Genomic DNA, 17,107 nt, shown 5'->3' on the forward strand with positions numbered 1-17,107 from the left:
GTAGAAGATAATAAAATATATTTTGCCAATAAAAGTATTACATATATACTATTTTATATAAAATAAAGATTTTTATAAAAAATGATTAAATAAAATTCATGTCATGATCTTAATAGATAGAGAAGATAACATATCTGCTTAGTGAAGGAGAAACTTTATTCTAATCTTTGATAATAATGCTGCTGCTAATCATTTTGCTAATAATGCGGCTCCTTATTCAATGCTAATAATGCCGCTGCTAATCATTTTGACCGAGCAGATCCTATTAAAATTTATATACTTATTGTAAGTTTTTTTACATTTTCAACATTTCATCCATTATTGATCTGTAATACTTTTATTTAAAAGTTATTGATAATTATTATATGAATGATGAAGATTTGCTGACAGTTGAAAAACACTTAATGTCAATGTATATATATTAAATTCTTAAAATTTTATATATTCCTAGTATTCTTTCTTTAGCAGCATATCAAAAAACTTGGAGACACATAAAACACGTGACATTTAGGAATTGGATCACCTGTCCCACTTTTTCATATCTTATTGTGTCCTAAACCAAATAGAAGTTGCTATTTATTAAAAAAGAAAATTCAAAAAATATAAAGTAACTTTTTTATGTTATTTGGGGATTTGATTGGCTTGGTATATAGAAACATGATTTTTTAGGAATAGATCCTCTTTCCATAGTTAGAGACAAGTGTATTTATATTTTTTGGTACTATTATTTATAACTAAATTTTAATTATAATTAAATTTGTAATGTGTTGGCAAAATTTTATTGGTTATCTTCACATATCTCCACACAAGTCTTTTTCCACCGCATATAAAAGATTTAAAGTAACAATGGCGAAAATTAAGCTAAGATATGGCATGTGGAGAATTCTTTATAATCACTACACTCATTGCCTTTTTTATCAACCAAAAATCTGCATTTGATCCTTGGCTACTCAATGGCACATTACATATTATAAGTAATTAATTAGATTCGCCGCTAAACCTAAAAATGGATCACCTATCCAATTTGAGCACTTTCTAACCACCCTTTGTTTCTTCATGTGGATGATACAGATTTTTTTCTTTGGTGGCCTTCCATCTTTAATAATAAAGTGTAATCGGGTGTGTAAATGTAATTGTTTTTTTTTCTTCATAAAGTGTGTTAACTAGCTACATTAATGGAGAGAAATATCTTTAAAATTACACTTAAAATCGATGAGATATGTATAAAACCAACAAACAACTTAAATAGAAATTTCAAGCTAAATTATTAGAGAGAAGAGCTACAAATGTGTTATGTAGATATCAAAAAAGTGCAAATAACTAAATTATTCTTTTCGCATGCATGGCCAATTAGTTTGCAACTTTATGGCCAATTTGGATGTATATGGGAAGGACATTATTTTTAAGAATGTTTCTTTAGATTGAATTATTAGAATGGATCATATTAAGAACATGGAATTGGGTTAGAGCTAAGCATGAAGGATATAGATTTTCGTTTTACCGATTGGATTACAAATTCATTGTGTACTACAGTTACAATGAAACAACGTTTTATATTTATAATATGCTATAAGGGTTGGGGTACCCTCCTATTCCTTTCAATAAATTCGTCTTTGCAGATAAAACAAAAATCACTGTCCTTCCCAAACCGACCAAATCATGAATCCATCGTAAAGCAAAACCGCAACCAGAATGAAGCTCTTTCCGTCAATGTGATGAAACATCATTTTTCCCTCTTCAGGTTCAAGACTTCAACCGCAACCAGAAGAGGCTTCAAAGCCATTCACTCTTCATCTTCAACCACGTCCAACCATTCTCTCTTCATCTTCATGGAGATCGAAGCACATGCCCATGAGTCACTCGATGAGATTAATGAAGATGAAGAGTTTAATGAAGATTATTATCTTGATATTCCCTTATATGACTTACTTTATTGATTTATATATTAGGTTTTGATATGTATTGGTGCTTTGTTTTACAATTATGTGAAACTTAATATTTTACTATGTATATATTTTGATGTTAAGTTTTATCAAAGTGTACTTTTAAATTTTTTAGTTCTAGAAATGCATAAAACTGGTTCTTAAAAATGTGTTTGTTTTTTTGTACATACATGTTTAAAAAAATTCCATATTTGGTAGGATATTTGATGTGTGTTATGATTATACATTTTACGTTTTCATCAATTCCTTCCGTTCATACTTAAGATCTCAATCTTATATAAAATTTCGATCTTGTCAACTACATCACAAATTACTCCTCATTTTTATTGTTATTAAATTTAAATGTTTTTATACTGATTTAATTCACAAAAGACTAATGTAAGAAAGTGAGAAAATTATATTTCAATGATAAGCAGTTGATATTAAGAGGAAGACTCTTGCTCATACAAAATTAGATTACAGAAGCACAAAGGATTGACAATGTTTGGTTTCAATAGTTTATGAGTTAATGCGTTATTGTGATATCTATCTATATAATGGATTTGAAGCTATTCAGTTGTTTTGGAAAATTTAGTTAGTCATCCATTTTAAGTGTAATTTTAAGATATTTTTCTCCGATAAGTCATTTAACAAGATATGAAGTAGGAACCTTTATATTTTATTTCAGCTAACACAATTTTTCAGTATAAAAATGATTTACATTTATATCAAGATTACATTTGATTAATAACCACAGAAATTCACCCAAAGAAAAAAAAGTATCATTCACACGAGTAATCAAAGGGTGGTTAGCTATAGCTTTTTTGCTTTTAGGGCTTCTTAGTAGTTCTAGCTACTGATTGTTGGGAACTTAAAGCATATCTACGAAACAAGGCTAATGCATTACTCGTGACTTCTGCTACATTTTGCGCCTTAACCTTAATAGCAGCCATCCTTTTACTCATCCTGATACTTGTGAAAGAATACACACAACTGCTAGCATCTGTTAAGGCAGTGCTCACCCATGTCTCAACGTTACTTATATGCCACAATGAGTCATCACTGATTGTGGAGCCACGTTGGCTACATCGGCTTAGTTCTTTGATGGCTTGGCTGAGTTGGTCTACACTATCACTTATTTGATTAGCACAATCGTTCACGGCCAGGTATTCCCTTTTGTTCTTGATTGTCTTGAGTTCCTTGACCAATTTCAACAAGTACCCTCTTGTGTGTAATGCTCTAGAAAGGCTCACTGATAAGGCAACTTGAGCTAAGTGATGAGGGCCATCTATAGTTGAATAGTTTTTAACATATTTGGCCAGACAACGAATGCATAGATCTTGATAGAGGGTGCCATTGCAAGAGGATTCTATATAGCTTATTGTTTGGGGATTATGCTTGGCCAAAGATGATTTAACTAAGACACTTGAAATGAAGAGAGAAAGGAAAATGACTAGTAAAGTGAGGTTGAGTTGTGCCATCTTAATTGGGTGATAGTTGAACCCTTGCTAAGCTCTAAGAAAGTGAAGGTTTGTGGTTGATGAAAATTGCAAGGAAGTGTGATGCTTATATAGAGATTCATAGCACCACACATGCTTAGCTTTTCTCATATTCATGTTACTTCATTTTACGTCCTTTATAGATGCATTGGGTTGCGCTAAGAAATATTACTAGGAATAATATTAAAACTTTCAATTGAATCTTGTCGGTACAAAATGGGTTTAGCATTAGCATTATTAGCAATGGCACATTAATTAAGTATAATGTATAATAATGGATTCGAATCAATGAAATTTTGCTTTTATAATTCCAAGACTATAACAAGTTGGAGACCCTTGTTTAAGAAGGTGGTTATCCTCATTTGAGTGAATTGGTATGCGAAGTAAAGTGGGTCAAATTAATTTTGTTATACGTTTATGGGTTAACGTATAGCAAAATAAATGTATCGCGATACTGTAGGCAGTTCTATGTCCCAGGCCACATGTGTATTTGATAATGGCACAATGATATATAACCACAAAATAAATCTTAGAAGTTTCGTACTATTAACAATTTGAAATGTGGATGAACTAAACCAGAATAGTGTATCATTCTATGGTTAATAATTGATCGTTCAATTTCGCAAGTGGGACATGAATGAGTGACGCAACAACATGCATATCAATTCAAATATATATATATATATATATATCAAGAGGTTATAAAAAATGTGAGAACAATAAATTTTGGTCTTATAACCCATCATGGACGATTAGGATTAAAAGTTAGTTATTGATCACATGATAGTTATATGTATATAATTCTTAATCTTAACTGTTCAAGATCCACTAATATATATTAAATGCACAATAGTACATTGTGAGTTCTTTTGTGACATGAATGTTTATTATTTTAGTCCATAATATTTAACACAAAAATGGAATATGAATTTAGAATATAAAAATTTGTGGAATACATGTGTACAACCGTTTTTTGTGTTATGCATATATCAATCCCATTTAATTTTGGTTTAGTGATTATATGATGTATAAGTTATTAATTTATAGTTAATATCTCATCTGATATAGATAGGTGCTATCATTATTTACACATGTTTAAAACCATATTCCTATTGGGTAGAATATATTCTGTTCTAATATGTGTCACTCTATATATTATTTCATTTTCATTGGTCATAAAATATTAAATTAATATATATTTACTTAATGTTTTATTTTTCTAGTCAATAATATAGAGTTGTATAAATTTTGGGATAAAAGTTGTGGCTCCCATATAAGATGTATGTCTTATCATATTTTTACAATTTAAAATTATTTTTTATCTATTCCACCACTTAACCAACATCCTAAATTGACTTGTACACCTTTTGGATACTCATCCCATAATCTTTCTAAAAATGTTTTTGTATGAAAAGTTTAAAAATGTGAAAAATTTAGATAAATAGGAAATTAAAATATGAGATATATGATGCTGGTTTGGATCACTTGTGATTTAGAAGATGTCAACTTAATGAAACTTAACTATATACTTTCAATGATGACGATCAAGATTGGAGAGAAATGTTCAAACAAATTAAAGAAGTTTTATAATTAATGTTTGAAGCTTATGGGTTTAATACTTTCAATGGGTTTGCCGTACTTTTTAAAGAAGTTTAATGTTTATGTTGTAAATTAATATTTGTTTAGAACCATCATATCAAAATATTTAAATATTAACTCAACTTAAATTGTTTATCATTTTCCTATATTATATATAGTTTTGTATTCATGTGTTATGTATTTTAGACATTAGCTATATATATATATATATATATATATTTTATATTCATGTCAAAATTGTTTGATAAACAATATATTACACTATGTATTTTAGACATTAGCTATATATATATATATATGTTAACATTATTATTGTATTTTACATTCGTGTCAAAATTGTTGCTTCATATGTGATAAATAATATATTATACATTATTTATAATCTTAATTTACCATGATTGATGATTTTTGGGCCTAATTAACTTTGTTTCATATGATTTAGTCTTTTAAACTTTATTGGACTAATATTCCTAAAATGAGTTAATTTGTAATTATTTGGTCTGATTAAATCTATTATCATTTTCAGATCATATTTGGCACCAAGAGTATTATAGAAGTGGGGGATATGTGTTGAAGCGAAGATTTTATTTTTAATTTAAGAGTTTTTATTTGTAAATTCGTTTTTAGTTTTGGGCCCATTGTTTAGGGCAAATTTTCGGTTTTACTCATTTTAGGAGTAGGGAACCCGAATTTTATTCATTCCATCATTTGGAGAAACACTTGACATTTTTCGTTTTGCTAGGGTTTTCTGTTGAATTTCGTTTTTCATTATTCTTCTAAATTTCGGTTGTGCTTCCATTTCCATGGAAGACTAAACTTCTAGCTAGACTAAATTCCTTTGGTAATATATCACAACTCTTGAGGTTTTGTTATTAATGCATTTTTAGTTTCTTTACTATTGATTTCTCTATCCTATTTCTAAATATGGTTTGCTTAATCTCATTGTTTAGAAACTGATTTGTGAGTTTATCTTCATTTAGTTGATTTATTCTCTATTGCATGAAAGCTTAGTTTGTGTGAATTTGTTAATGTTCCATGCTTATGCTGGTTTCACTTAGTTAAAGGCTAGGTTGTGAAACTATGCAATTAGGAAGATAATGGTTGAAATGTTAAATTAATTTTTTGAAACCGAGGATTGAGTTATGAACAAACAAACCAAAATGATTTAGCCGTTTTATTGCACTACTTGCTTATTGTTTCTGCATTACTTTGTGTTCATACCACTCAACAACAAAAATTCCCTCCGTATGTATGAGTATAAGGTGTTTGAATCTTTGCTTGAAAGATAATCTGTGGGAAACGATCTAGGAGTCACTTCCTAGTACTATAGTTTTTAATTGCTATATTATTTGCATCATGTACGATCTTGATCAAATTTGGTGTCGTTGTTAGGGATTATCGGTTCTTGTCAAAGGTTCTTAGAATAGTTATTAGTTTAGTATATTTAATGTGTCTTAGAATAACCATTTTGTTTTTGTTTCAAAATTCTGCATGTTCTATTCACTATGTGTTATCCTATTTAGCCGTTTTGCTTGTTGGTTGATTTTGTGTGTGCTGATTAATATAGTTGTGGTTCAAATTTTTGCATGAAACTTTGTTTCTACACTTCTTTCATCATATATTGACTACTGGGTGCACCGTAGTCTCTCATCTTGCTGTTGGTTGTGAGATACAAACAAGTAGTGAATAGTTTTTCTGTTGATTTTCTATTTTGACATAACTTTTGATCCGTTAATCAAAATTAGACGAATTATATATACATTTGGGGTAGAATAATCCAATGATTCATTCTCTACAACTATGCTTGTAGAACCCATCTTGAAAATCAAAAAAGACCTTTTTACTATTTCTTTTTTATTTTACAAGTTTTATTTTGAAATTATTTTATTTAGTTAAATTAATTAGACTTTGAGTTTTGTCTTGAAACTTTTTGTGGATGTTTTCTATAATATTAGGATGTTATTGATGCAAAGTTTTGGTTGCTTACTGAAATTTAACATGCATTTCTCATACTACCCTACATGGTTGTTACTGTTACATTTAGTGCATGACTAGGGGAAATCCAAGCTCTTTGCATCCAATAAATCATGAAACTGATAGAACATTTCATAGGTTAGTTAGACAAGTCAGGCATTTAACTTTAGATAGTGAGTCTTTTTATACTGTTAATCTAGCTGATAGTGATACTGATTCTGCTGTTTCTGTGCATTCTAATGTTTCTATGTATTCATCTGTTTCTATGCATTATGTTGCATACTCTGATTCTGTACATTCTAAAAATATGGTTGAACCACCTCCAATTCCACGTGAGAGGACATTAAGGGAGCTGGCTGTACCTGATTTCACATATGAAAGCTTGTGTATCCAATATCCTAATGAGGATGTGTCATATGTGCTCAAAACTGGACTAATACATTTGTTGCCTATGTTTCATGAACTTGCAGGTGAACGTCCTCATAAGCATCTTAAGGAGTTCCACATTGTATGTTCCATCATGAAACCTCGTGATGTCCAACAGGATCACATATGTTTGAAGGCCTTCCCACATTCACTTGAGGGCCTTGCAAAAGATTGGTTGTATTACTTGGCCTCTAGTTCCATTACTAGTTGGGATGACCTGAAGAGAATCTTCCTTGAAAAATTCTTTCTACCTCCAGGACCACTGTAATCAGAAAAGATATTTCTAGAATCAGACAACTACATGTAGAAGGTTTTTATGAATATTTGGAGAGATTTAAGAGGTTATGTGCAAGCGGCCCCATTATCAAACTTTTGAACAACTCGTCCTGCAATATTTCTATGAGGCCTTGAACAACATGGAGAAGAATATCATTGATGCTGTTAGTGGTGGTGCATTTGGAGATATGACCCCTTTTGAGGCTAGAGGTTTGATAGAGAAGATGTCATATAACTCTCAATAGTTTAGTGCAAGGAGTAGTGATGTTATAGTGGTTCGAGGTATCCATGATGTTGGGACAGATTCGGTGAGGCGAGACAAGTTTGAGATAAAAATTGATTCCCTTTCCACCTTCGTCACTCAACTAGCCATGAACCAGCAGAGACCTCCACTTGCACAAGTTTGTGGCATTTGTACCTCAACTGGCCATTATGCTGATGTTTTCCCTTCTCTGTTGGAGCCCAAAACTAGTGACCATCTTGAGGCTTATGCTTCAAATATTTATAACAACAGACCTCAACAACATCATCATAATTATGATCTTTCATCAAGCAAATACAATCTTAGTTGGAGGAATCATCCAAATCTTAGATGGTCTGATCTTACACAACCTCATCCAAGACCACCATTTCAGAACAATAATGTTTCAAAAAATAGATCATATGTGCCTCCTCCAATCCAATAATAGAGGCAGCAACAAGTGATTAGTAATCATGTTCCTCCACCTGCACCTAGTGAACCTTCATTAGAAGAATTGGTAAGGCAGATGATAGTGCAAAATATGCAATTCCAACAAGATACTAGAGCTTTAATTCAGAGGCAAGAGTCCTCAATTCAGAATTTGACCACTTAGATGAGACATATGGCTACTTCATTGCACACATTGCATTCTTGGAATTCTGACATGTTGCCTTCTCAGATTGTGGTCAACCCGAAGAAGGTGAGTGTCATTACTCTAAGGTCAGACATGCAGATTGAAGTTAATCTAGCTACATCAAAAATGAAGCAACCAGTTTTACAAGAGACTAAGAGCACTAGCGAAGAAATGCATGCTAGTGAACCTTCTGCGAGTGTTGCACAACCATTCTCCATTTCCATCAAGAGTCATTCCAAGTCAAAAAATGGAAGAGGTAGATATGGAGATCTTGGACACATTTAGAAAGGTAGAGGTGAACATACCTTTACTTAAATGTTATCAAGTAGATTCTAAGATAAGCAAAATTTATGAAGGAGTTGTACACTCACAAGAGGAGGCTGAAAGGTAATGAGAGGATCAGCATGAGCAAAAATGTTTCGGCACTAATAGGTAAACATGTTCCTCACATTCCTGAAAAGTGTATGGACCTAGGTACATTTGTTGTACCTTGCATCATAGGTAATATCAAATTTGAGAATGACATGTTAGATCTAGGAGCTTCAATTAATGTTATGCCTATGTTTGTTTCTATGTCTCTTTCACTTGGACCTATGCAACCTACCAGGTAGTGATTAAATTAGCAAACAAGAGTACTGCCAACCCTGCTCGTTTGATAGAGGATGTCTTGGTTCGAGTTGGTGAACTTATTTTTATACTGATTTTTACATTCTCGATATGGAAGAGAGATCCTCCCGTAACACGGTTCCCATTATTTTAAGGAGGCCATTTTTTAGAACAGCCAAATCCAAGATAGATGTCAATGCTGGAACATTTTCTATGGAGTTTGGTGATATTGGGGTCCAGTTTAATATATTTGATGCTACGAAGCATCCTTCTGAGGATCATTCTATGTTTCATATTGATTTGATGGATGAGTTAACTAATAAGCGTATCTCTTATTTTCTTAATGATTTTGATTCTATGTATTGATAGACTCATACACTTGTCATACATGAACTAATTCTGAAATGTGTAATTCTTATATTGATGAGTTTCTACATATTTATGTTGATCCAAATATTGTAGAGTCAGATTGCACTAACCCAATTGTTGTAGACATCATAAATCAATCTGATTTACTTATTCAGGTGCAGACCGCAAAATCTATGTCTACTAGTTTGGTTCCATCTGTTTTGCAAGCATAAGTATTGGAGCTTAAACCTTTACTTGAACACCTCAAGTATGCTTACTTAGAGGATGATGAGAAGCTCATTGTTATTGTTTCCACCTCCCTTGATGTCGATCAATAGGAGAAGTTGTTGCAAGTGTTGCAGAAGGACAAGAAGGCAATTGGTTGGTCCTTAGCTAACATTCTTGGTATTAGTCCATCCATGTGCATGCATATGATACTCTTGGAGGATGGAACTAAACCAGTGAGACAACCACAAAGGAGACTCAATCCAATGATCCTTGATGTTCTGAAGAAAGAGGTCACCAAGCTTCTGTAAGCTGAGATTATATATCCCATTTCTGATAGTCATTGGGTGAGCCATGTTCTGGTGGTTCCAATGAAGAGAAGAATTACACTGGTGAAAAATGATAGGGATGAGTTGATTCCTACTAGAGTGCATAATAGTTTGTGAGTCTTCAATGATTATATGAGGCTCAATCAAGCAACAAGAAATGATCATTTTCCTTTACCATTTATTGATCAGATGCTTGAGCGCTTAGCAGGTAAATCTCACTACTGTTTTCTTGATGGTTTTTCTGGGTACTTCCATATTCATATTGCTCCCGAGGATCAGGAGAAGACCACATTCACATGTCCCTTTGGAACTTTTGCCTATAGAAGGATGCCCTATGGCCTATGCAATGCCCCTAGTATATTTCAGCGGTGTGTGGTTAGCATTTTCATTGACTTTTTAGAGAGTTGTATAGAGGTGTTTATGCAAGATTTCACTGTTTATGAATCTTCATTTGATGCATGTTTGGATAGAGTTTTGCATAAATACATTGAAACTAACTATGTTCTGAATTACAAAAAATGTCATTTTATGATAGAGCAGGGCATAGGTTTGGGGCATGTGATGATTTGAAATAGAGGATTGTGGTAGATCTTGTCAAGATAGATTTTATTTCACAACCTCCTTACCCTTCTTGTGTGCGAGAGGTTCATTCTTTTCTTAGTCATGCATGTTTCTATGGTAGGTTCATTAAATATTTCAGCAAGAAGGTGTTGAAATAGTTTTTCCTTGCTACTTATTGAGGAAAGTTTCTGATTTATTTAGTTACAGGTTTATTCTTTGATCGCCATCTCAGCTTTGTCGTAATCAATTCCAATGCCGATATAATGGTTTCAAGAATATTTCATTTAATAAAAAAACTTAGCTTTATTGAATTATTAACAGCTTCATACCATCTCGGCTCTGTTGGAATAAATTCCAACGTTGGTTTAATGGTATGAATGTAGCAAATTAATACAAGTGATAATGAGTAATATTTATTTTCCATTTTCCTTTATTAACCAAACTACTTCTTCATGGAAGGTTGGTAAATAATAAGTAAATAAAACAATAAACAGTTAGTTGCAGAATTTAAATGATAGAAAATAAATGTTAGTTGCGGAAATGTAAATGACTAAAAATAAAAGTTAGTAGTTAGATCACTCATTATGACTGTGTATTTTTCATTTTCACAAAGATACAATTTATGAATTAAATTGCACTTTGATTCAAGGTTTCTTTCTTTGGCAACAAATAAAATTTATAAGTTAACACTTTATTATTTTACATTTGCATCTCTTTCAAGATTCAATTATAGTATAGTATAGGATTATGTCGAACCACAAGGAATTACATAGTAGAAATATACTCATACTTTGTATCTTTTATAAAAAGTAAGAAAGTAACATATAAAGTTGTTTTTATGATTTTATGAACTAAGAAACATGAAAAAATAAAGAACTAGCTATTAACAAATTCAAATGATTTCTTGACTCAAATGATTTTAAAAACATTACAAGTTATGTGTCATACTTTTGATTAAATCCACACACCATTTCTAAATCCTTCATCTAGTGTCCTAGAATGATAAGATGATTTTCAAACCTTATGCAATACACTCAATAATAGTTAAGTGCCACTCGTCGGAGTAGGTTGTCACACCCTACTTCAGGCTCCATTAACATCATTTAGCCTTGAACATAAGTTGCTTAAAATAGATGCTTGATGTGGCAAGTGAACTAAGGTGTAGGTTAAACTTTTTAGTTCACTTGTCCACACTTTAAGAAGAAGCATTTTTGGACCTTTAAATCAAGTTTTAGGTCATCAAGCTAAAACCGCATTAAGAATTTCTTAAAGAATCAAAACTTCACCAAAAAGTAATAACTAGAATGTATTGAAATCAAAATATGATACAAATGAAGGAAAGAAATAACCCTACACCATAATCCAAATCAATATGTAGGAGCATGAGCCAACAATCCAAGGATGAGATGCTTTTGATTTCAAATGAGGTTACAAAATCATGTTTTTTCACATCATTTGTCAACTTCATTCCCCTTGAATTTCTATGAACTAAAAGCTTAATAATAACCTAAGAACACTTTAAAAGAAGATAGAACCGAAATGGGAAGAAGCCTAATAATTTACAAAGTATGTACAATTATGTGCAATGTGTTTAAGTGAAGGAGTGGGTGTGCGTTTTATAGGCAAAGTGCACGTCGCTTAGCCCCCATTTCTGGCCACTTAGCTCCCTGTCTGAAACAACCAAGCTGGTGAGTCAACAACTTGTCCCATCTTGGCCAACTAGCTTGGACAACCTATTGTGGGCTAGCCTACATGCATGGTGACACCTCCTACTTGCTTGTCTCATGCACGAGGTCATAAACTTGGCCTATAAGTTAGCTTTGGATGGTTGCTTGGCTTGTGACATCATTCATGACATAGCCATTACTCTAGGCCAAACAACTATTTTCCTGGTGGGCCAGGCACTTAGCTCACCTGTTCCCACGCTTAGCTTCTTGCTTGAGTAGTTTGGCTGATCTGAACCCACGCTCAACTGCCTACTTGAGTAGCTTCGTTGTCTTGGTCATGCTCAGTTGCCTTCTTGAGCAACCTAGTCTGATCTGGTGCATGCTCAGCTGCCTGCTTGAGCAGCTTGGCTGACCTAGTCCAGCTCAGCTGCCTGCTAGAGAAGCCTGCCTGACTTGGCGTGTGCTTGGTGTTTGGCTAGACATCTTTGTGTTTGGTTGGACAGCTTTGTGCTTGGATAGACAGCTTTGTGAGTAGTTTTTCTTTGACTTTAATTTCTTCCAACCAAGACCAAGTTGCTTAGTCATGCTTAAGTTTAAGCATGCACCTTACCATGCTTAGTTTTAAGCACACATGTGTCATGTACTTTGACTTGATTTCTTCAAGGTGAAGCAAGCTTTCTTTCTTCAAGCCTAAGCATTCTTTTTGGTCCAATTTCCTACGAAACTCAAAGAAAACTTGGACAAGAGGTGATCAAAAATTATATTATTTAAACACACAAAATTTATCTAAAAAGTGTTGAATTAAGTTGGTTTTCACATTTTTGCACAGGAAAAGTGCCATGAAAATTAGGTATTTTTGGCACTTATCAGAAAGCTCTTCCACTATCCAACATGTTGCAAAAGGAGGTGGGCTATGATTTTGTTAAGAGATGTATGGAGGTATTTGATTGTCTCAAGACAGCCTTGACCACCACTCATATTATCCATACACATCATTGGATATTCCCTTTTGAGTTGATGTGTGATGCTACTAATTATGCATTGAGGGTTGTCCTTGCTCAAAAAATGGACAAACTGCCTAGGATAATTTATTATGCTTCCAGGACTTTAGATGTTGCATAAGAAAATTAAACCACAAATGAAAAAGAGCTTTTAGCTATTGTATTTGCTCTCAATAAATTTAGAACTTATTTGCTTGTTTCTAGAATTTTTGTTTTCACTGACCATGCAGATTTGAAGTTCCTATCGAAGAAAGTTGATTCCAAACCAAGGCTTATTAGATGGATGCTCTTGCTCCAATAGTTTGATTTGGAGATCCGTGATAAGAGTGGAGCACAAAATTTGGTGGCTGACCACTTGAGCATGATTGAGGGGGTAATCATATGACAGGGAACAGAGAATGATTTCTGAATTTGGAAAAAGACGTCAGCAGGACAGTAAAACTTGGAAATGATATGAAAATGGTAGTGGCAGCAAAAGGAAGCATAAAAATGTAATTAAAAGGCATAACCCAGGTAATATCCGATGTCTACTATGTTCCTGAGCTTAAAAACAATTTATTAAGCATGAGACAATTTCAAGAGAATGGGTTAGCCATCTTAATTCAGGATGTGACTTGCAAAGTATTTCATCATATGAGGGGGTTGATTATGCAAACTAACATGAGTGAGAACATAATGTTTCACGTGTCAGCCTCCATGCAACCAAAAAATTCCTTGTGTTTGCAAGCTGAAGCTGAATCAAATAAAGAGGCTCACATGTTGCATTGTCGCTTTGGGCACTTGAATCACAAGGGATTGAGAACACTTACCTACAAGAAAATGGTGATTAGCTTACCCCCTCTAAAAACTCCAAAGGAAATATGCACCACATGCTTAATTGAAAAACAACATAGAAATCCTGTAGCAAGGAAGAGTTTGTGGAGAACATCAAAGCAACTTCAGCTAGTGCACTCAGATATATGTGGTTCCATCAAGCCTACTTCAAACAGTGACAAGAAGCATATCTTAAGTTTTATCGATGATTTTTCTCGTAAAACTTGTGTCTATTTTTTACATGATAAGTCAGAAGCCTTTATAACATTCAAAAAATATAAGGCTTGTGTTGAAAAGAAGATAGGTGCATACATAACTTCTTTGAGGATAGATAGGGGTGCTGAGTTCACCTCAAATGAGTTTGGAGAATTTTGTCAATCACAAGGCATTAATAGACAACTGACAACAGCTTATACTCCTCATCAAAATGGAGTTTCAGAAAGGAAAAATAGGACGATTATGAATGATATTCTTTCTATGTTAACCGAAAAACAAGTTCCTAAAGCGTTCTGGCCCAAGGCTGTGATATGGTGTGTACACATTCAAAATTGATGTCCAACAGTAGCAGTTGAAAAAAAACACACCAGCACAGGCATGGAGTAGTGGGAAATCAGTGATACAGTATTTTCCAATTTTTGGATGTGTAGCACATGTTCATATACCAGACCAAAGAAGGAGTAAGTTGGATGATAAGAGTAGAAAATGTGTCTTTCTAGGAGTCAGTGATGATTCCACGACTTGGAGGGTATATGATCCAGTTTCAAAGAAGATCTTTGTTAGTAAAGATGTTACTTTTGAAGAAGAAAAATGTTGGGACTCGGCCAAAAAAAAGAAGAAGTCAAGTAAGATTTATTAGAATGGGAAGTTAAGGATGAAAATGATGGAGAAGATGACCCAGATGAAGAGGAAAATGGTGAAACATGTTCCAACAATTTGAATAATAGTCTGATAGAGGCACCTTCACCTTCAAATGAGCCAAATACATATGGAGAATTGGCTAAAGGGACGGGTGGACGAGGAAGAAGAACACCAGGTTGGATGGCTGACTATGAAACAAGAGAAAGATTATCTGAAGAAGAAAACTTGAATGTAGTGATGATGATGACTGAGGAAGATTCTGTTTCGTTTGAAGAAGCAATGAAGAGTAGAAATTGGAGAGAAGCAATATCAATAGAAATTGAAACCATATAGAGGAATCAAACTTGAGAACTTACTTTACTTCCTAAAGGAGTCAAACTTATTGGAGTTAAATGGGTATTCAAAACTAAGCTTAATGAAGATGGGGATGTAGAGAAGCTCAAAGCAAGGTTGGTGGAAAAAGGGTATGCACAATACCATGGAATAGATTGCAATGAAGTATTTTCTCTTGTGGCAAGACTTGGCACCATCTATGTGATGCTCGCAATTGCTGCACAATTCAGTTGGGAAGTTTTTCAACTTGATGTGTAGAGTGCTTTTCTTCACAGGGAGTTCAAGGAGGAAGTGTTCGTGCAGCAACCTGAGGGATTCATAAAGAAAGAAGAAGAAGAGAAAGTCTATAGGCTGAGAAAGGTATTATATGGCCCTAAATAGGCGCCTCGAGCTTGGTACAACATAATTGAAGCTTACTTTGTGCGCAAAGGTTTTGAGAAGTGTCTCTGTGAACACACACTGTTCACAAAGTCCCAAGGAGGTAAGATATAAATAGTAAGTCTGTATGTTGATGATATGATCTTTACTGGTAATGATAGAGACATGGTTGATGAGTTTAAAAATCAATGATACTGGAATTTGATATGACTGACTTAGGAAAGATGAGATATTTTCTTGGAATAGAAGTTAAGCAAGGATCAGATGGAATTTTCATCTATCAAAGAAGATATGCACGAGAAGTATTAGCAAAGTTTGACATGGGAGGTTATTATGCATCAAAGAATCCAATAGTCCTAGGTACAAGGTTGTCCAAGGATGTAGGTGAAGTTAAAGTTGACGAAACTCTATTTAAGTAGGTAGTTGGAAGTCTTATGTATTTAATTGTCACTATGCCTGACTTGATGTATAGTCTTAGTCTAATAAGCAGGTTTATGTTCAGTCCCACCATGTCACATTGGCTTGCTGCAAAAATAATTTTGAGGTACTTGAAAGGTACAAATGATCTTGAGATTCTTTATAAGAAACGAGAAAACAACTTGAGACTCATAGCCTTTATAGACAACGACTATGCTGGCGACTTAGACGATCGGAAAAGTACTTCTAGATTTGTGTTTATGATGGGGTCTTGTGTTGTTTCTTGGTCCTCAAGAAACAATCATTGGTTGCTCTTTCCACTATAGAAGTAGAGTATATACATTCATCATTATGTGCTTGTCAGTGCGTCTGCTTCAGAAGGGTGTTGAAGAAACTTGGAGTTGAATAAAAGACAGCAACTACAATTAATGTGTGATAACAGCTCCGCTATATAGTTATCAAAAAATTCAGTGTTTCATGGTAAAAGTAAACATATTGATGTAAGGTTCCATTTCTTAAGAGACTTGGTGAATGATGGAGTTGTTGAGTTGAGCTACTACAACTCTCAAAATCAAATTGCAGATATCATGACAAAACCAATAAAGTTGGAGCAGTTTGAAAAACTTTGTGGCATAATGGTTGAAGTTGATAAAGAGAATGAGGAAGAGTCTCTCGTCCGAGTGAGAGGTTGTCGTTCAAGCGTCAATTCACAGGTCTAGAAGTCAAAATCTCTGCGTGTCTCTCGCTTATGCAAAAGGGTGCCGCTCAATTGACAATCTGCAGTTCTGGAAGCCAAAATCGTTGTGTGTTTCTCGCCTAAGCGAGAGGGGCTCACTCAAGTGACACTTTGCTCTGTGTTTCTCGCTTAAGCGAGGCGCACAGTCATTATGCTCGCTCAAGCGAGACTAAAACGTTGATGCATTAGTTTAAGGTAGGGATTGTTAGGTATATTTTAGTTGTTTTAGTTGGGTTGTTTTGCTTTATATTTTATGGAGGATAA

The 17,107-nt window shown here is 33.7% G+C and overlaps 1 protein-coding gene across 1 annotated transcript; it reads right to left on the minus strand.

Moving 5' to 3' along the window:
- LOC109362074 (21 kDa protein-like) lies at positions 2,607-3,446 on the minus strand. The gene has a single exon (XM_019607643.1). It carries the CDS (start codon positions 3,401-3,403, stop codon positions 2,753-2,755), a length of 651 nt encoding a protein of 216 aa, XP_019463188.1. The 5' UTR covers positions 3,404-3,446; the 3' UTR covers positions 2,607-2,752.

Source organism: Lupinus angustifolius, chromosome LG12 (genome assembly GCF_001865875.1).
Source record: "Lupinus angustifolius cultivar Tanjil chromosome LG12, LupAngTanjil_v1.0, whole genome shotgun sequence".
Lineage (NCBI taxonomy): Eukaryota > Viridiplantae > Streptophyta > Magnoliopsida > Fabales > Fabaceae > Lupinus > Lupinus angustifolius.

Excerpts from the sequence above, each read along its gene's own strand:
- LOC109362074 (XM_019607643.1), bottom strand. The coding sequence starts at position 3,403 with ATGGCACAACTCAACCTCACTTTACTAGTCATTTTCCTTTCTCTCTTC.